The following is a 21,303-nucleotide window of genomic DNA, read 5'->3' as shown; positions in this document are numbered from 1 at the left end:
AATATATTTTTAAATCAAGTTACATAAAATTTCTTATTTCTATTAAAATATTTATCACAAAAAAGTAAATAATCTCATATTAGAATTATAAAATTAAGTTTTTTTGATTTCTAAATTAGTATTCTATCTTTTTATTTCATTATTTTAAAAAACATTTAAAATCTTTTAAATAATAATAAAGATTAATGCGAAAAAAATAAAATTAGGGTAAAAATTAGGGAATCAGCGCCATCTCTAGAAGGCTGTAATGAAACATAAATGTAGATAAAGAGAACAAATACTTGAAGAAGGAAAGAGATAGAGTAAAAATGACCATTAATGCCATCTCTTGAATGCTTGTAGAAAGATAATTTTTAAAGAGATGTTTTTAGCATTTAAGAGATGACGTTGATGATTAATTTTTAATCCAATTCTACTCTTTTCTTATTTTCTCATTGTCCATATTTGTTTCGAGGCACTGTAGAGATGGCGTTGATTTCTCAATTTTTACTTTATTCTTCTTCCATTATTTACTATTCTTCTTATTTACATTAGAAATGAAATCATTATTATCATAATAATCATATCATATTCCATAAAAATAATCATAAAAAAAAATTCCTAAAAAAATTCTCTGATAAATAGTTTATGTTTCATATTTTGTAGAATTATATGTAAAAAGTATATATGTTACTTAAAATAAATTTATTATTTAAAATAAACAAATGTTGATGTTACTTATTTATAATTATTATAATATAATTATTATAATTTATAACTATTATATATTTTTATTTTTTTATGATTAAGAATTATCAATTAAAATTATTATAGAATTTATATTATGTAATAGAAATATGTATTTATGAGATAAAACTTTAAACTTTGCTTTTAAATATATATGCAAATTAGAATTAATTCTAAAAAAATGATATATGAAATATATCGTTTCGAATTAAATCTATTTAACTTTTTTATTATTAAATAAATCATGAAATGAAGATAAAATTATATGATCAAAATTGAAATTAAAATAGGGAAAATTTACAATCTTGTAATATAAATTTTTTTTATATTAATATTGTTTTTATTTTTTATATATTAAAGTAAAGAAAATAAATTATCTGAAAAATAATAAAATTTTAAATACAATTCATTTTCATAATGAGCAACATTATAGCAATATATAACTAAAATTCTCAAATTATCAACAATGTTATCAACCAATAGCTAGGATTGTAGCCTGTGTCACGTGATTTAGTTTATTTATCTTCTACAAGGACTATCATTTTGAATGTATTTAGTACTTATCTACACGCGGGTTATACTTTGTAAATATTATTTCATAAAAAAAAAATAAAATTTTAATCAAGGTAAGTAAAATATTGATTAACGTTATTAATTAAATTATTAATGTATATTTTTTGAATAAATTGAAAATAAATTAATATATCTTATAATATATTATTTGAAACTTTGATCTATAAATTGATATTTTAAATCAATAAACCATGTGGTATATATCATAAAAAATTATTTTTTGTATGTTAAAGTTAACCTGTTATTTATAATTTAATTTTTCTTTTTTATTTTTTTATCAAAAGATTATTATTCATTTTAAAAAAATAAAAAATAATATTAATATATAACTATATTAATATTTATTTATCTTAAATTTTTATTATATGTTTTAATTCATTTTTATCTAATTTTATCTCATCTTTTTCTTTATTATAATATAATATTATAATATACATTCATTTTCTTTAATATAATATATTTGAATTCTACAATATTTTCTAAATTTTTATACTTTATTTATTCATAAATGATTATATCAAAATATTATTATATTATAAAAAGAAGGAAAAATATTTTTAGAAATAATTTGTATTTAAATTCTATATTTCAATATTTTTTTAAATTCTTTTTTTATTTATATTTTAATATTAAATTATTTAATTTTTTTTCCTTATTCTCAATAATAAAATATTACAAAAAAAATTATTATGAAATACTATTATATGTTTCTAATAATCATTTTGTCATATTTTATCAATTTTTATCATATATTTAATGTAATATTTTCATATTTTTTATATTCTCCATTCAAGAAATACCAATATAATTAATTTATGATTATTTTTATATATTTTGTATGTTATATAATTTTTTATATTTTATTTTTTTATTTATGATATTCAATTATTGTAAAATTAAAGTAAAATGGAATTTTATTATAAAATAAAATTTCTTTATAACATATTTAGGAAAAATGGAAGGAGATAAGCAATTTGGCAAAGGAAGAGGAAGTATTTTATTAAAACTTCTAAAAGAAAAAGAAAAAGCTGAAAATGAGGGGATATTACAGGGGATATCATCTACATTAAATGCAAGTAATGCCAAAGAATCAAAAAACCAAACAGAATTAAATATTCAATCTGTAATTGAAATTCCATCAAGTTCTTCAATAGGACGTGGAAGAGCTAGTTTGTTGCAAGTATTAAAAGAAATGAAATCTAGTGAAACATTACAGTCTAAACCAATACAAACAATTAGTTCAGGTAGAGGATCTTTGCTTAATAGACTTAAAGCAACTAGGTATGTATTTTAACATTATTAAATAAATAGATATATATATAGATATATGTAATAATATAGTGAAAAATATTTGCAAAATTAAAATCATAAAAATTTTTGTCTTATTAGATATACAGAGTCCATCGCTGAAATATCCGTAAACTGGAAATTCCTAAGGTAATTTCAAGATAATTTCAACATTTTTCTTTTCAAAAATTTTTATTACAACTTTGTTAATACATTATTAACAAAAAATAACTAATCATAGAATGTGTAATCTAATCAAACCGCGTATATAGTGTTGGCTATATGTCGGCGAGCAAACGCTAATAAGTTCAAATAATGTATGTCATAGGAAATATATTGAATATGAGATATAATATATGAATATGAATACAAATGTTTTTTATATTCATATTCATAAAAATTTATCGTTTTATCGATAAAAAATTATATCGAATTATATCATGAAAAAAAAACTATTAAATATTCAACATATTCACAAATCTTCAACATGTTTCTTAGACTTGTTCGTGCTCGATCGCTAGCACGAGCCAACACTACTGTCGTGTTCGACTGCATATTTCATTGATTGACCAGTGTTTTTTTGTTAATAACTCGTTAATAAAACCGTACGAAAATTTTTGCAAAGAAAAATGTTTGAAATTAGTTTAGAAATCTCCAATTTATGGATATTCCAATTATTGGGACTCTTTGTATATAATGAGATATTGTATGAAAGTTGAAGTATTAAATATTAGAATTCATTTAAATTGTTTGAATTTGATTTATTATATTTTTCAAATATTTATCTTATATATTTCAGTATATTTCAATATTTTCACAATAATAAATTTACAATATAATATTATATAATTATTAAATACATTAGAAATAGCAATAGATATTGTAAAATTTAATTGTAATTAGGAAGACAAAGTAAACAAAATATTGTTTCTAATAAATTGAATTATATATTAAAATTAAACAATTCTTAAATCATTATATATAATATTAAAAATATTTTGTAATAAAAAGAATAAAATGTTTGATAGAATATTTAGTATATTATCAATCAGTTAATATAACTCAATCTCTTTATTTTTCATTTAAAAAATCTTTCGTTTAAAAAAAAATCATAAATACTACAAAAATATATTATAAAAAAAGATATTTAACATGTAAATAGCAGAAGAAAATATGTTTTTATAGTTTAAATGAAACAACTCCTCAACAACCAAGCATTGCTAAAAATTCTTCTGATAATGCAGGAGTATTAGGTAAATTATCTGATATTACAATACAAGAAAGTAAACCTAAATCTGAAGCATCATATTTAACATGTAAACCAATGTCTCATCAAGGAACTGAGGGGGAGCCGTAAGTATCAATATATATATATGTATATGTAATTAATAATTACAATAAAATTTAAATATAGGTTAGAGAATAGTAATCAATTTTTAGAATACAATTGGGTGCTAACTATATAAACCTTAAGTTAGATCCTGCAAAAGGACTGTTTAATTATGAAGTTAAATTTAATCCTGACATTGATTCAAGACCACTTCGTAGAAAACTTCTTAATCAACATGTACAAACACTTGGGCGAACAAAAGTATTTGATGGAGTAACACTTTATCTACCACAAAAATTAAAACAAGATGTAAGTAATGAAAATTAAAATATATATATAAATAGAAAGGATTTCTTAAAGTTTATAAAAACATATTCTATAAAAATTGTTTGTTAGTGAATAAGTTAAAAAGTAACTGATTTCTATTATTATATAATATAATATAATTTTTAGATAAATCTTTTTACATCTATACATCCTATGGATGAGTCAAAAGTGGAATTAAAAGTAATATATAAAAAACAACAAAGTATATCTGAGAATATTCCATTTTTTAATGTATTACTTGGTCGTGTTATGCGAGCTCTCAGTTTAGTTCGTATTGGTCAACATAGTTTTAATCCAAAAGGAATACATTCTGTACCTCAACATAAGTTGGAAGTATGGCCAGGATATGTTACAGCTATCAATGAATATGATGGAGGTTTAAAATTATGCATAGATGCACGACATCGTGTTATGCGAACAGAAACAGTACGTGATATAATGTAAGATTTACTAATAATTTTATTTAAATTTTAATATTATAAAATTAATTTTTTCTTATCATAAAATACATGATGCAGGATGAAGTTTGGAGGAAAACCAAATTTTAAAGATATCATTATTAGAGAATTAATTGGATTATCAGTTTTTACAAGATATAATAATAAAACTTATCGCATTGATGACATTGCATGGGATAAAAATCCTACATACGAATTTGATAAAGGAACTGACAAAATTTCTTTAATAAATTACTATAAATTACATTGGAATTTAGAAATAACAGACAAAGGTCAACCACTTTTAGTTCATTGTGCCAAAAATAAATTATCTACTGGTGAAGTGAGTAATTTTATTTTAATGACGAAATCAACTAAACATGAAACATAAATGTCAATTACTTGCATTCTACAAATTTTAAATGCAGACACAAGAACAGTTGATATTGTTGGTTCCTGAATTATGTTACTTAGCAAGTTTGAGCGACAGTATTCGTTCAGATTTTAGAGTAATGAAAGATCTTGATTCATTGACTAAAATGTCTCCCAATGCCCGATGTGATGTATTCAGACATTTTGTAGAACAAGTACGAAATAATAGTGTACCACGAGAAATATTATCTGAGTGGGGTTTAGAATTGGAATCTGATATAGCAGAATTTACAGGTAGAGTTTTTGGACCTGAACAAATACAATTTGCTACTACAAAATTTATACCACCGCCTGCAAAGCCTGCAGAATGGAGTTCTGCAGTATGTAGAAATACTGTTTTAAGAACTGTAAGTATGTTTTCATATATTATATATTAATAATTTAATCTAATATTTAAGATATAATCATATTTTTAGCCTAATTTGAATCATTGGTGTGTTTTATATTGTCAAAAAGATACAAGATGTACACAAGAGTTTGTTGGTATGTTAAAAAATGTTGCAAAAGTTATAGGTATGAATGTTAGAGAACCACAGATGATTTGTTTAAGAGATGATAGAATTGAAACATATGTACAAGCATTAAAGAAAAATATTGACCAAACAGTTAATTTAATGGTCATTGTATTTCCTACAAATAGAACTGATAGATATTCTGCAGTGAAAAGGTAAAACATTTTATACATGTATATTGAGATTTTTTCAAATTAAAAATATATTCTTTGATGTCTAGAGTGTGCTGTGTGGAAATGCCTGTACCTTCCCAAGTAATTATGTCTAGAACTATTTCTCGTGGTGATAAATTAAAGAGTATAACAGAAAAAATTGCTTTACAAATTAATTGTAAATTAGGTGGAGCACTTTGGGCATTAGCTATACCTATGGTATGCAAATATATATATATATATATATTATAATTTTTTAATTTTAAGGACATATAATATTAAATTTTATTGTAATACAGGATCATTGTATGATATGTGGAATAGATGTATATCATTCAGGCGTTGGCCAATCAATGAAAGGTAGTGTAGCTGGTTTTGTAGCAAGCTTAGATAAATTATTAACATCTTGGCACAGTAAAATTTGCCTACAAGGTAAACATCAAGAGTTAGTTGATATATTGCAAATATGTTTAATTTCAGCAATAAAGGCTTACTATAGAGTAAGTAATATTTATTTATATGTACATATATATATTTATGTTTGTTATATTTACATATTCTTATTATATTTAATATAATATTATATTAAATATAATATTATTACTATTAATTATATTATATTATTATTAAATACATATATCGTTATTATTCTTTTATATTGTAGCGAAATAAACGTTATCCAGATCGTATTATTGTGTACCGAGATGGAGTTGGCGATGGACAATTAGATACAGTTGCTAAATATGAAGTAAAACAATTATTAGCAACATTTAAAACCATAGAAATAAATTATCAACCAACATTAACCGTAATAGTAGTTCAGAAACGTATTAATACACGGTTATTTGAAATATCTGTAAGTTTAAAAAAAAAAAAATTATTTATTAATTTTTATCTATAAAAATAAAATTGTATATATTTAGCCTACAGGATTAAAGAATCCTCCACCAGGAACAATTGTGGATTCTCATATAACAAAACCAGCTCTCTATGATTTCTTTTTAGTTTCTCAGAATATACGTCAAGGTACAGTATCACCTACTCACTATATTGTCATTTATGACAATAAAAAGATGAAACCTGATCATATACAACGATTAACGTATAAGCTCTGTCATTTATATTATAATTGGCCAGGTACTATAAAAGTACCTGCTCCTTGTCAATATGCACATAAGCTTGTTTCTCTTGTTGGTCAAAATATACAACAAGAACCACATTTATCACTTGCAGACACATTATATTATTTGTGAGGTATTATTTACCTATGACTGAAAGATTTTTCTATTAAATTATTAATTAAAACTATACAATACTCAGTACAAATCAACTACAATTTTGACATGATAAATCTCATATACTTGCATATGTATAGTTTCAATAATTAATAGATTAAATATATTAAACTATTGAGATATTAAGATTTGAAAAGTATTATAATAATAAGAGATAAGAGATAAAACTATTATTCTTTATGAGATAATTCGTTAAATCATTTTTTAAGTTTATATTAATCTATGAAAATAGTATTGACAAAAGTATAGTAATTACTTGATAACGTATAGTAATTACTTGATAAATTTTTTACAATAATTAAATCAAAAATTATTATCTTACATTTTTTGAATTTGTAAACAGTATTATTCAAAGCTAAATTTTATTTTTAGCAATTATATGAATTTAATTAATTTAATTTTTGCAATTTTGACAAATGTTTAAATAAGAAATATTTGAATAAAATAGTTCATGTAATGTAATCCAAGATATATTGTATATCATTGTCATAATTATTATGTATAAGATTAAAATGAAATCTTTATTTTATAATACAAAGAAATAAATATCTTATATTTTTGTTATAAATATAACTATTGTGATTAATTATTTAAATTTTATTAATATTTAATATCCTTTTGAATACATTAATTATCATAAGGCTAATGCCTTGAATAATTACTGAATAACCATACACGCGATATGAATCATGAACAAAAAATTTCAAACTTAAGCAAGTACAAACTCTGGACCTTATATATGAATATAGTACTTTGGTAATTTTGGTAAAATATGTATTTCATTAATTGTTAATGCATATTATTATAACATCACGAAAATACACAAGTTATTTATATTTATTTATTTTTACTTTATAATTTCATACAAATTTAAAGTACATATAGGTTTACTTTTTCGAGTTGTGTAATATTATATATCATTCTTCATTAGAAACTATACTTTATTCTTCAACACTGTATTAAAAACGATTAGTATAGACAATTAATCTAAAGGAATTTATTTATGCTTATGTATGTGTTTACAAACGACCCTGCCGATGAGGATCCAATACCCAGAACTACGCGAGCGAAATGCGTGTATCCATAGTCGTCCACCTTGACTTGAAAGTACGCATACGTGTTCATGTAAGCATACGTCTCTATATTATGACGTTCTATGTAGTGTGAGATATTAAAGAAAGCAATGGCGTAACAAAAGTTAATGTTTAAAACTAATATTATGATATCGCATATATTTTTTATCATATTATTATTTATCATACTTGCCACTTCATTCATTCTTCGATTCATATATATAAACTTATTATCACAGATAAAATAATAAATTTTTCATAAATATATGTAACCACAAAAAAATTTTTCAAATTCATTAAAAATTCACAAACAAATTGAACGATGAAAATAGATAAATATTTATTGATCTAGTAATAATAAATCTAAATTATCGATAATTTATATTTGTTAAAAGAACATAGTGCAATTAAAACGATTTTCAGAAAAATTTACCGCAATACGGTATTCAGTTGATACGATAGTTACGCCATTGAAAGGAGACAACCGCATGTGTACGTAAATACGTACGTACGTATGTGTATTTACGGTCGTGGCGTATCGCGTATCGAGTCGCCGCCGTCGCTGCCATTCGAGCGGTTAGCGCCTGCGTACATCTTGTTTACAACTGCGGAGCTTACCATACACATGACCTTTACAAGATGGACATGAGCGCCTATTTAGCTGTCTAGGCGTGCGACGGAAAAAAGTTCAAGATACGTGCGTGTCGTTTGTGAACATCGACGTGTACGAAAGAAACCGTAAAAGCGTGTGATCTTTAACTTGATTATCAAAGAAAACAGTTAAACCACACGTTTGTGATCACAGTGACGCGGTATTTGTCGCTCGCACGCGGGCGGAAAGGGGAGAGAGGGATGGTGGGTACGAAAGGAGACCCGAATTTTTCACCTCAAGCAGATGTGATTGTAGTGAACAGATTTCGCGTATGTCCAATCGAAAGCTGTGTTTAGGACACATCATGCATAATGCTACAGTGTTATTCACCACATCGTGAATTCCATTTGTGTGTTTTCGCAAAGTGCTCGATATATGTATAAGGGGTGTGGGAAGAGGAGTGTGTTCTTGCATCGACCTGGAATGCTGCCGTGTTTTGATGTGCCTACTATTGCGCATGAAAAAAATTGTCCTGCCCTTGACAATAGCCTATTTACCCGAAGCAGACCGCCTTTATATCGTGCTTATTAGTGATAAGAGGGGTTCAACCACCCACCTGCGTGTGCATCGTCTGTCCCTCTCTCTTTTTCTCTACCTCTCTACATATTTCCTCTAAACGTACTCGCAAACGAGCGAGCGGCCACGAGTGCGCGCGCGTGCACTCTTTCGCGTGTGTGTTGTACACGTGAAAACGCCCGCGTGTGTCTGTTCTCTGTATCATCGTGTATACAAGTATTTCTTTATATGTGTTTGTGTGTGTTACGCGCCAACCATTGTGGACCACGCAATAAATTTTGCATTATTTGACGTGATAAACAGGTGTACGAGTAATTCTAACTCAAAAAAGAAATTCCTTAAAGTTTTTGAATAATTCTTTAATAAAGATATTCACAAATGCAAAATATGTAAATGGTGGCGAATACTGTTGACCTCAGATTACGTGTAATCCGTCGCCCTAGGATATCGCCAGAGTTGCGAGTCGCGGCAAAGGAAACTACACAAAACCGCGTGACAGGTGGAACTTAGAACCTACTAACAATTATGATCATAAAAAGCTGAATAGATAGCTTTTGTGTTTATCAAGAAATTGATACAAAGAATCCTTGACTTTCATCGACAGAATTAACCGTTTCCTAATTCTTTAACCTTGGAAAATACGGTTAGTCAATAATACACTTTTGTCTGAATTGCATCGAAAAGACAGATTCATGCGACGCTCTTAGTACATATTAAGTGCACATGCACTGTGGTGGCGTGTTATTGCTTATTTACCCCCGACACGTGCTTCCACCGTTGGCGTGTTTCAAGTACAATGATATCGACGACAACCTTTCCATGATAAAAGCAGGACAGCAGACACGTTGCGCAAAAAAATAATACAATTTAAATACGATTTCTTAAATTTCTATCATGTTAATGAAAATAGTGATATCCATACGATTCTATTTATTGAAATATCTATGCCAGTGAAAAGATCATTTTTAACGGAAGTGTGTCCTTTGAACTAAATTGCTTTAACAACGTGGGTGGGAACGCGCATTCTACTACGATGAAGAATTGACATAGCATGTTTGAATGTAAAATATGTGTTATAAATTGATTATCTATAACCATTTATGTACCATTTAAATGGTACAATATAACGTTTATCAGAGGAATTGCAAAATTCTTCGCCACAACGGCCTTTTCGATCGTCATTGGGACGATGTCTTCGAGCAGGGGTTTAGTCTCCCCTTCAGGAGGTCCCGTTGTTCTCTGCGGTCACGTGAAGAAACTAAAGACTCAAAAGAAAAAGTACTTTGTACTGCGTGGCGAAGCACCAGGATATCCAGCATGTCTTGAATATTATGATAGTAAAAAGAAATTTGAAAACAGACAACCACCGAAACGTAGCATTTTATTGGATAGTTGCTTCAATATTAATAGACGCGTAGATACTAAACACAAACATGTTATTGCATTATATACGAAAGATGAATGCTTTTGCTTAATTCTGGAGAGTGAAAAAGAACTGGATGAATGGTTAAAAGCGATGCTTTTACTTCAGAGCGGAGATGTAGCTGATGGAGAGCAACCTCGGCCTATATTTGGTAATGCGCTATTATTGTTTGAATTAGAATTAAAATGCATTGAAGACGAAATGTTTCATATATGAAAAAAGTTTCCAAATTTAAAATTAATAATTGACATTTACAATAGATACATCATATAAGATAATAATAATTTATATAATTTTTTAAATTTATATTTTAATCTTTTAACTAATTGTTTATTTTACAAATGTTATTATTATCTATTATTTATTATCTATAATTTTATAATACAAAATAACGTAGTCAAAGATTTAAATAAAAAAATATTATAATATTTGTTTTTAATAAATAAAAAAGAAACATTTCTATAATTTTTTATGAATATATTTTATTAAATATTTTTTAAACTTATTAATTATATTTTATACTAATTGAGAGAAGTTACAAAATATAAAATAAAAGATATTTTTTTTATTTATAGAAATTATAGATATTATAGATAATAAATTATAATTAATTTAATAATTTATAAATAATTGTTATAGAGTTTAAAAATATTTTGATATATCATATATGTTATGAAACATTATGCAATTTTTTAATGAATTGTAAAATTAAGTGAATATTACTGCTTTTTTTAAATAAATGTAGATTCATAATTATTTTATTGATTTCACAATTCTACTTCTATGTATGTTATTAATTGTAATGAAAAATTAATATAATATTTTATTTCAGAACATGTATGGCAAGTTACAATGCAAAAAAAAGGACTAGGTGAACGAAAGAATATTCATGGTCCCTATAGACTATGTTTAACTGATAGAACATTAAGCCTAGTAAAAATTGGAGCAAAAGATAATTCAGATTCTATAGAATTTCCTGTAAGCTCATTATCTAAATATAAATGAGATTTAATAAAAATAACACTTTATTATTTTGTTAAAAAAACTAACATAAAATGTTTGTTTCATAGCTAATTTGCATCAGAAGATGTGGGTATATGGATCGTATTTTCTATATGGAAGTAGGTCGTTCAGCAGTTACTGGTGGTGGTGAATTGTGGATGGAAGCTGAAGACAACAATATTGCACATAATATGCATGCTGCTATTATGAATTCTATGAGCAATTCTAGTAGCAGTAAAGATGATGTGGGACCACGTCAAAGAGTGCGTAGTTCTTCTGCTACTGAAGCTAGCAAGCCAATTTTTGTATTACCACATCGACATACTGGACAAAGATTCTATAATTCACCATTAGGTAAGTTTTAGTTTTGAATTATATATTTTTTTATTTGCATAATTTAACAGAATATCAGTTATGGTTTATAATAATCTTCTCAAAAGCTGATCTCTAAAATATATTTTTCATTTATGTAAATATGATGATGTGATATTTTGATTTTATCTTGAATACTAAACATTTTACACAGAAATACCTTTGTACAAACATTATCCTATAAATCCTTTTGTTTTTATGTGTAAGTTGTCTTCTTTTTCTTTTTTTTTTTTTTCTTCTTTTTTTTTTTTACATCAGACCATAACTGCACTACATTATATGCCTTGATATATTGGCTGAATCATGAACTGTACAATTGAAAACTCAGCTTTAGAATAACACAAATGGGTTGCGGGTATTACAGAGGAACACAGGACGCACGAGGAGCAGGTGGACCCAGTTCAAGATCAAGAGCAGTCTAATCAGACTCAGAATACCTCTTCTTGCAATACAATCACGGGTCTGTTTTCTGTCATTGTAGTTGTATGCTTCTTTCTTTCATAAAAATGTGGGCATCAAAGGGTGATAAACACAATTATAATTCAACATATTCAAATTTATTGTTAGAGAAGTTTTGTTATACACAGCCTGTCCAAAGATTTTTGATTGAAAAAGGAATTATAAAAAAATATATATATAGTTCACTTTTTTCTCTTAATGATATTCTATTATTTTCTATTTTGAAAATATTTGAATTTTAAATTGATAATATATGATAAAAAAAAATTCAATTTAACGCAATTTGTATTGTATTGCAAATTGTATTTAATATTTTTATAAAAAAACTTTATGATTATTTAATATTAATAATTAATTGAAAATTTTTCGACGAAAAATATAAGATTTTTATTGACAGCCGTGCTCGAAAGCGAGTTCCTAGTATTGCACAATATGTTTCAACATTCACATGACGTTAACGGACATACATATTAACGAGGCCGAGTAGAACAAAAACAAATGTGTATTGCATACTTTAAAACAGAAATTCATTTAATTCCTAAAAATTGACCAATAATAATTTTTTTATATAACTTTTCACATTTATGATGCTCTCGTACATATAAATCATTATTTTCTTCAATAAATTTCTTTTAATTGAAATTTTCTCAATTATTGTCAACATTATTAGCACGTCGATTAAATTTTTATAAGAATGGAAAAAGAAAAATAATTGTGCGACAGTGAGAGCTGTGTGGTTTGCAGTCGTTGCTGGTACCGGGGCTGGTGGGACTGCTGGGATTGCCTCGACTAATACCAACTGTGCCACTACCGCTAGACGTCGTCATTCGGTAGCGAGTCAACCCCATTCCGTCAATAATTCCCAATCCGTTCATGTTACAACAACAAGTACAACTACAACAACTACCACTACTATTACCATCACTATGACCGCTACCGTGACCACCACAACCACAACCGCGACAATATCCCATCAGAGAACCTTGTCGCTGCCCTTAGCTGCCATTATCAATCAAATGCAATCATCTAAAAGATCAGTTTTACGCTGTATGTATTTTTGTTTCGTCATACGATAAATCAGCAAGAGATATTTGTTTCTCTTTCAGTGTCTTTGCCTCGCTGTTTCCTGTTTTTTTCTATCCCTTTTACTCTCTACACTTTATCCCCTTCTATGAGAATCCAAATAAACATATTCGAAATCGAAACTACTTGTTGTTGCGTCATATATAATTTACGATCTCTTCACGAGATCCTCGCGTTATCGTGGATATGCAAGCTTCTATTCGCATGCGATCAATTGCACGATATTTCATAATGAAGAAAAGCTTCCTTTTTCGTTCCTCTCGTTGTGCCAAAACAGTTAATGGAATATTTTCTACAATATTCAATTCTAATGATGTCATGTTTTCTTTTTTTACCAGATCCCTTGCCCTTCTTCATACGCAAAATATTTTTCCTTGACTACTTTTTTCTTTTTCGCAATATATATATATTTATATCTTGCGTGTTGATAATATACATATATATGTGGTATATATATATATTTCATCTGACTATTCCCATATTTGGAAATATCTTTTTAATCATTGTTTATTGCTTGGTTTAAAATACATGTTTTAAATGAATAACAAACTATATACTTAAATATGCGTAAATATTATACAGATCTATGGAATCATTTGAAATGAACTAACCGCTGCTATGCTGGGAGGATGGCTGCTTTTCGAATTTTGTTTATTAAATTGAATATTTCTTAACAATAAATCTTATTAAATACGTTTCTAGGTGCAAATGGGCGTGACAGATGTGATAGCTTACCATCGAGGGGTCGTACTACCAGCGAAAGTCATCCAACATCGATACTAAGTCATCCTAGGAGCTCTCATTTTGTGTCTCATGTAATGAGACCGCATTCTATGTATGTGAAAGGCGTTTCCTATTCACCACCAATCTCTTCGATGCCTATTAGTCCTGCTTCCGGTGCATGTTCCACGGATTCTGCAGGATCGTCTCTTTCGATGGATGATGGTGGCGAAAATGTGTTAGAAGAAGGTACTGTTTCAAGATATGGACATTCTTTGACACCTGACGAACCTGTTATTTTGGAGGAAAATGGCGACGATTATGCTCCGTGGTCCACGTCACATTCACATCATAAATATTCACCAAATTTTAAGTCTCATTCTCCTTCCCAGGTGAGTCCAAATAAAGTTGTATAGATTTCAGAAATATAAAATAAGATAGTTTTAAAAATTGATAAAATTTGATTTTTTATTGAAATATAAAGTCATATTGCTTTAGTTAAAAATAACGTATATGTATTTGATATATTAAAATCTTCATAATCATATATATATATATATATCTAACATATTACTCACAATTATGAGTCATTTTTAAGTGATGATTAACTATTCTTAGCATTTAAATTTATATTTTCAGTCATTCTTGGCACAGTTTAACAAGATTTTCGTTATTTCATAAGTTTTCTTGAAAATTTACTTTGTTTTAACAAAAATTAAATTTTTAAAATAAAAATATATGTTCAATAAATGATAATAAAACTAAAATTTTCTATTAAACTCTTATTGTGAGTTATTATATATTATTGTATGTTTGTTTTATAATATATATTTTATAATATAATTTGAAATTATAAAATATATTTTTATGAAATATTCTATCAAAAATAAAAACGTTAATTTAAAAAAAAAATCTAAGAATTATAAAAGTTTATTATTAAGTAAATAGATGACAACATGTTAAAACATTGAAGATTATATTGCATTATTATTGTGAAATTTTATCATTTAATGATTGCATCATTTAAAGATAGTGACAAAATAATAACGCGCACAATTTTACTGTATTTACAGCAAAGTTCCTATTTAGAAATGTGTAGTCCTTGTGGATCGAGTCCTGGCCCAAGTGGAGCTTACATGCCAATGAGTTCAGGAACAGGACACTCGCATTCGCGTGGATCTTCGCTTGTAGAGGAATCAAATACCTTACCAGAAGGTTATGTACCTATGGCACCTGTTGGAAATAATGGATATGTCGACATGGATCCTTCGCATAATCACAATGGTCATTTTCCCGATGATTTATCGCATGGTGGCAGTAGTTGTTCCGTTACTTCTGGTACACCTAGCACAGATTTACGGTTTTCCGAGTATCATCTAGATAAAGTAACAAGTTTTCTTCCACCTGGAGACGATTTGCAAGCTAGACCAACAAGAGCATATTCCATTGGTTCTCGACCAGAACCTGTAAAAAGTCATCGTAAGAATAGGTATAAAACTTTATATTAATTCTATTTACTTCTATTGAAAGAGAATTTTTCATGTGACCATCGAATAATTGTATTTTTATTTGATTTTAAACAGATTGGATATTACTCAGCAAGACGTTAGTAGAGTACGAGCATTTTCTGTAGGTAGTAGATCCAAAAAACCTGAACTCGGGAAATTAGTGAATGTAGTTACTGCACCATTACCAGTTGGTTGTGAAAACTCAAGTTCCAATAAATCGAATTCTGCACCGTTATTATCGAGTTCTTGGGGGCATAATTCCGGTTGTTCTATAACATCTGAAAGAATGGAGGATCTAATGGAATTGGATTTTACGAAACCCAGTATTTCTACAACCTTTAATTCACCCCCTTCATCTTATTCACAACCGCAATCTCAATCACATTCGTTCTCTACTGCCACTGACACCAGTTCCTATGTTGATATGTCTCCTGGACAACCACCCTCGTCGACCACTGCCCCATACGTGGATATGAGCCGCATAAATAAGGTATTTTTGGATTGAAATTAATTTCTTTGTAGTATATAATACTGCATGTATATAATCTATAAAATTGATTTTGCTGTAAAATTAATTCGCTTTTCGAATAGTTTTTAACATAATTATTTTGTATTAATTTTTGAGTGTTCCATTACGTTTTTTTTTCAGATTAATCGTAATAACAATAACAATACAATCACTGCCAATCAAAATCATAGTCACATTCATGTATCGTCCTCTGCTTCCATACATAAACCCGTAATTACTACATTGAAGCCGGTGGAAGAAGCAGAAGGACCATACATGAGAATGGATGGTATAATGGAGGATTGGTCACAATCCGGTAGTAGCCCTAAGCTAATTTCATCGCCTATGCAAGAAGAAAGTGTGCAATCAAATGGACCGCCAGGTAAAAGATTTGTTTGATTTTTAAAATGTATTAACTATTTTATATAATTAACTATTTTTCATTAATAAATTATGCAATTTAATATTTCTTGAAAATATCTATTTATAAAATATCTATTATATTTAATGTTTATATATGTTTTAGGAGCCACGAGAACAGCACCGGTCGATCTTCCACGGCGTCCACCTGCCGACTATGTTGATATGAATTTCAAACCAAGAACAAGTTTAGAACAAGATTACATAAATATGAACATGAGTAATCGAAACAATCGTAAACCAATGGCAACGCGAACCGGTAGTCGTAAAGAGAAGTCGCGTTCGCAGCCAATTGCGATCCAAGCGGGAAATAAACCTATAAAAACGCCTAGTTTCTTACCTTTAAACGGAAGTCCGGAATCAGAAAGTTTAGCGAGTACACCCGCATCGCCTCCCCGAGCTACTCCAACTGGTTCCTCAGCGACTATTTTCCCTTTCTCCTTGAATAGTCCTCAATCACCCGAGAAATCATTTACTCATCAAAAGAATGCCGATGAATCTTCGGAACTGAATATGACTCTTAAACATAATAATGATCGTACTATTGCAGATGCTACAAATGGTAGAGTTAGCACGATCAATTCTATTTCTGTAACAGATGCAAATAGTACTTTGTCGAAAGTAATAATTAAAGATAGAGCATCTAGTCCTACAGGGAAGGATAATCAAGTTAACCGCATAATATCAAACAACTCATTGACCTCGCAAGATAATACATTGAACAATGTAACAAAAAAGTTTTCCGATTTAAATGTATCGAAGCCACGTTTGATCACTGCATCCCCAAACACCAGTCCTACGTTATCTGGTTTTAAGCCAACCATTGAAAAACAACCATCGTCTCCTAAATTGCCAGATGAAACACCAACACCTACACCTACCGCATTGCCAAGTCCATTAGAAAAAGAGAATTTTGATAAAGTGCAAGTTGCTGCGGAAATTTTGCACTACGCTAGTCTAGATCTTCCTGAAGTTGGTAATGCGGCACCTATGTCGCCAGCATCCCAAGAAGGCTTCAATTACGCTAAAATCGATTTCGCTAAACTTAAGCAAAACTAAGTAGTTATCCATATATATATATATGTTTATATATATATATTATACATACATATATATATATATACACACATATATATCATCAATGTAATATGCGTGTGCGTCACATGTCGTGAAATATTGACTTTCTTTCTTTGATTATATTGACGAATATCAATAGGACAATCGATCGTTCTAACATTGGTCGAGCTAAACGAAAAGATTAATTACATTAGAATATTGGTTATAAAATTTAAAATAATTATTTTTTTTGTTCTCAATTTTTAAAATGAGATCATTTTATTTATTGTATGCGGTCCCAAAAAAGTGAGAGATCACTGACTATAATTTTGGTGACTTCGTATCTGATGTTGTTATTTATTGAGCATGGTAACGATTATGAAAAATATTGTTATAAATTTAATGTGATCTTTCGACTCGGAGACGAAATGTATTTGCATGTTGCTTTCCAATATTCTCCGGTTTTTAAAATGTTTTGTTTTTTTCTTCTTTTTTTTTTTTTCTTTTTCTTTTTTTATACGAAATGTTTTTTCGACGAATAACATTGATATTAAGTAAGAATTTTATCCATTCTATTTGCTCTACGAGCAAAATGTTTTGTAAAAAGTATTATCTTATGTATAAAGATATGTAAGATATATTTTAAATTTAAAAAAAAAAAGAAGTAATAGTATTTATTGGTAATTTTAAATCTATTTATAGATATTACAGTGATTGATTTAATTGATTATTATTAATCATGTTAATTTTTGTAAATTTAATTGGACACCTTTATATTACCAAAAATATGAATTAATTGCAAGTAAACAAATATTTCTTTTCTCAGTATGAGAGACGATCGTTTCTCGCCAATGTTGGATCGATGTTAAATTTTAAAAATTTTTATTTCAGACAGGTGTATACTATTTACAATGAACATATACGTACTACATTATAATTCACGCTTTTACGTACGAAATTATCAAAATACTGTTTTCACATCATATTTTCACACTATTGTACATTTAAATAAAAATGTACGTGCTCGCGCCCGTACGTATCTCCACATGTTCATTCAAATATACACATACACATACGCATTTACAGGGTATTCTGTAAAAGATGGTACAACACTGGAAAGAAATGATTGGTTATGTAAAAATAAATTAAAGACCAGTCTTAATGAGACGTTGTTGCTGAAAAAAAAAAGAAAAAAGTAGAAAAGAAAGATGTTTCTTAATACTACCGATATTTCATGAGTTCGATTTTAACGAGATACTTTTCCTCGCACTTTAAGAATAGTTTGGATATAAATTATATCATATCGTGTATATATACATATTATGGAGATATATATATTATATTATAATATAATATATATATATATTACGTTATATAATACGTATATTATTAATGGTTAAAGCAGTGGATATTGCTGTTCTTCATTATGCGATTTTTATATATGTGTATGTATATATATATATACATATATATTTATATATACACATATATAAAATAATTACTTCGAATGCTTCTCTGAAGAGATAAAAAAATGACATGTTGATTGTATTATTGTATAATAATGTTGTTGTAACATGTACATTGTTCGATTTAAGATTATTATTTGACTGACACTAGTTGAAGTAAGTTTTTATTTTAAAAAAAATCGAAGCATACGCGAAATCTTTTTTGTTGCAGATTAACAAGATGTCCGTCCAGTTGAAATAGATCGCGTTATAATAACTTTTTAGTTTCCTGGTAAAAGGAGTTCTGTTTGATTTAAGAATTAACATGTAAATATAGACTCTTTTGCAAATTATAAAACTTGAGAATTTTATTGTTTTACGATCATAGATTGTTACTTTTTCTTTTCTTTGTAAATTTTTTTTTTTTTTTTTTTTTTTTTTTTTTTTTGTATTAAAAGACAGTATTTATTTTTTGATCATTAAGTTTTTTTTTCTTCAAAAGAATCAATATGTTGATTAATCACTTAAATATCGTGAATGATTTATAATGATTTTATCTTAATGAGAGGAAATGATAATTTTAAAAATATTATATATAGTTATCATGTAGGCTATCTATTTTTTAGTAACATTTTAATATACTTATTTTATTTATTTCGATGTCATGAGTTTTAATGTTTAATCTAAAGTTGAGTTTTTAATAATTAAATAAGAATTTATCGGCAATGTTATACAAAAAATCACAAATGAAATCCATGATCACATGTAATGTGTTCATCTATGACTTTTGTTTTTATACTCGTTTATTTTTAATATTTTAATATCGATTTAAAGAAAAAAATTCATCAACCAAATTTAATAGCTTTACAATCGTTTTTTTTTTTTTTAATTTAAAAAAAAAAATTACATTAGCTAATACTAAAATTGGAGAATATTAATTAATTCCTTTATGTGTAGATGTACATTAAAAAAGAAATGTATAAATTAAAGAAAGTAATGTTGGCTTAAATGTATATATAAAATTTAAATATAATATCTATAATAATAATTAAATTATTTTACTGATACGTCAAATATTTATTTTAATATTGAATAATTTAAGAATATCTATTTAGAAAATCGGCTATAATTTTTCCTTTGTAATATGCCATGAAAGAAACTCGTATTAATATACAAAAGTTTTAGATTTTTTTTTTTTTTTTTTAATCATTATATTTTTAGAAATTATATTAGTATTCTCAGGTTTCAAGTGTAATTAATAAATATTAAAACTTTAAACTTAAGTAAATTATTGCTTATTTATAACAATATTCATTATTAACGTGTATCTTTTGTGGACTGAATTGTTTCATATAATTTTAATATCTTTCATGACAGAGCATAAAAAAGAGCATATAATAGATTTAAGAAAATAATAATAAGGTATTCTCTTTGTATTTAAAATACAAATGATTAAAATATCATTATAATGAATGTTGAAAAATAACTAAAAGTGTGCCAATTATATTCATTCGCGTGACATCTCAGTACTATCAACAGTTTTATGTAATATCTATCTATGGCCTTTGGTTTATAATTAACATTAAACTTGTTTGATATCAGCTAAATAATAAAAACAAGAATAATGACGAAAATTTATATCAAATTTTCAAGATTAACAATTATCTATAGATAAGACTTTTCAACCTATTAAATTAAATTATTCTCGGTTATTAGACTGTTGCATAATAAATGTCGTTTTGAGATAAATGGTATCAATAAGTATAATTCCTTTTAAAAGAAAATTTTTAATTGAAGTGAGGACGATCCGAACCGATATATTTTCACAATTGAGAAACTTTCTGAAATTTATAATTAATCGTTATACATTTAATAATATGAGAGAATATTTGTAATACAATTGTTATTATGCTATCTTTTTTTTTTTATTGTAATTAATATTATTATGATATAACGATATAACGATTTAAAAGAAAATTATAATTAGATAAACTG

The 21,303-nt window shown here is 27.0% G+C and overlaps 2 protein-coding genes and 2 long non-coding RNA genes across 8 annotated transcripts; 2 read left to right on the top strand and 2 right to left on the bottom strand.

Moving 5' to 3' along the window:
• The first annotated feature begins 1,249 nt into the window (after positions 1–1,249).
• AGO3 (Argonaute 3) lies at positions 1,250–7,644 on the top strand. Of its 2 annotated transcripts, none has more exons than XM_086914211.1 (12): positions 1,250–1,352; positions 2,250–2,580; positions 3,772–3,939; positions 4,135–4,225; positions 4,370–4,683; positions 4,762–5,023; positions 5,109–5,459; positions 5,529–5,779; positions 5,845–5,995; positions 6,076–6,276; positions 6,441–6,632; positions 6,700–7,644. In XM_086914211.1, the coding sequence occupies exons 2-12, from the start codon at positions 2,255–2,257 to the stop codon at positions 7,027–7,029; spliced, it is 2,637 nt and encodes an 878-aa protein (XP_086770337.1). In that variant the 5' UTR covers positions 1,250–1,352; positions 2,250–2,254; the 3' UTR covers positions 7,030–7,644. The 2 variants fall into 2 exon arrangements, with proteins under 2 accessions (XP_086770337.1, XP_003694573.1); XM_003694525.4 differs by having other exon boundaries at positions 4,027–4,225.
• LOC147656601 (uncharacterized) lies at positions 6,267–7,983 on the bottom strand. Its single transcript, XR_015294136.1, has 3 exons — positions 7,804–7,983; positions 6,705–7,047; positions 6,267–6,630 (listed from the first exon to the last, which is right to left on the bottom strand). It is a non-coding gene; the product is annotated as an uncharacterized LOC147656601 (long non-coding RNA).
• Positions 7,984–9,553: 1,570 nt separating this feature from the next.
• On the top strand, positions 9,554–21,057 carry chico (insulin receptor substrate 1 chico). 4 transcript variants are annotated; one of them, XM_012487712.3, is made up of 10 exons: positions 9,554–10,886; positions 11,568–11,713; positions 11,806–12,091; positions 12,474–12,569; positions 13,313–13,615; positions 14,354–14,763; positions 15,445–15,860; positions 15,955–16,369; positions 16,529–16,769; positions 16,914–21,057. In XM_012487712.3, exons 1-10 carry the CDS (start codon positions 10,502–10,504, stop codon positions 17,864–17,866), a joined length of 3,651 nt encoding a protein of 1,216 aa, XP_012343166.2. In that variant the 5' UTR covers positions 9,554–10,501; the 3' UTR covers positions 17,867–21,057. The 4 variants fall into 4 exon arrangements, with proteins under 4 accessions (XP_012343166.2, XP_086770333.1, XP_086770335.1 ...); XM_086914207.1 differs by lacking the exon at positions 12,474–12,569; XM_086914209.1 differs by lacking the exon at positions 13,313–13,615.
• Positions 15,278–16,425, bottom strand: LOC147656600 (uncharacterized). Its single transcript, XR_015294137.1, has 2 exons — positions 16,216–16,425; positions 15,278–16,157 (listed from the first exon to the last, which is right to left on the bottom strand). It is a non-coding gene; the product is annotated as an uncharacterized LOC147656600 (long non-coding RNA).
• Positions 21,058–21,303: the final 246 nt, after the last annotated feature.

The sequence above is a fragment of the Apis florea genome, unplaced genomic scaffold, assembly GCF_048593485.1.
Source record: "Apis florea isolate Af1SG1 unplaced genomic scaffold, ASM4859348v1 contig_3585_pilon, whole genome shotgun sequence".
Lineage (NCBI taxonomy): Eukaryota > Metazoa > Arthropoda > Insecta > Hymenoptera > Apidae > Apis > Apis florea.
Note: the sequence above shows the minus strand (reverse complement) of the source record. Positions and strands in the feature narration are given on the sequence as shown.

Bases quoted from the DNA above. Each gene is read 5' to 3' on its own strand.
- AGO3 (XM_003694525.4), top strand. From the start codon at position 2,255: ATGGAAGGAGATAAGCAATTTGGCAAAGGAAGAGGAAGTATTTTATTA. The intron at 4,226-4,369 runs GTAAGTAATGAA...TATAATTTTTAG, and splicing joins CACAAAAATTAAAACAAGAT to ATAAATCTTTTTACATCTAT. The intron at 6,633-6,699 runs GTAAGTTTAAAA...GTATATATTTAG, and splicing joins CACGGTTATTTGAAATATCT to CCTACAGGATTAAAGAATCC.
- chico (XM_012487712.3), top strand. From the start codon at position 10,502: ATGTCTTCGAGCAGGGGTTTAGTCTCCCCTTCAGGAGGTCCCGTTGTT. The intron at 10,887-11,567 runs GTAATGCGCTAT...ATTTTATTTCAG, and splicing joins GCAACCTCGGCCTATATTTG to AACATGTATGGCAAGTTACA. The intron at 14,764-15,444 runs GTGAGTCCAAAT...CTGTATTTACAG, and splicing joins AGTCTCATTCTCCTTCCCAG to CAAAGTTCCTATTTAGAAAT.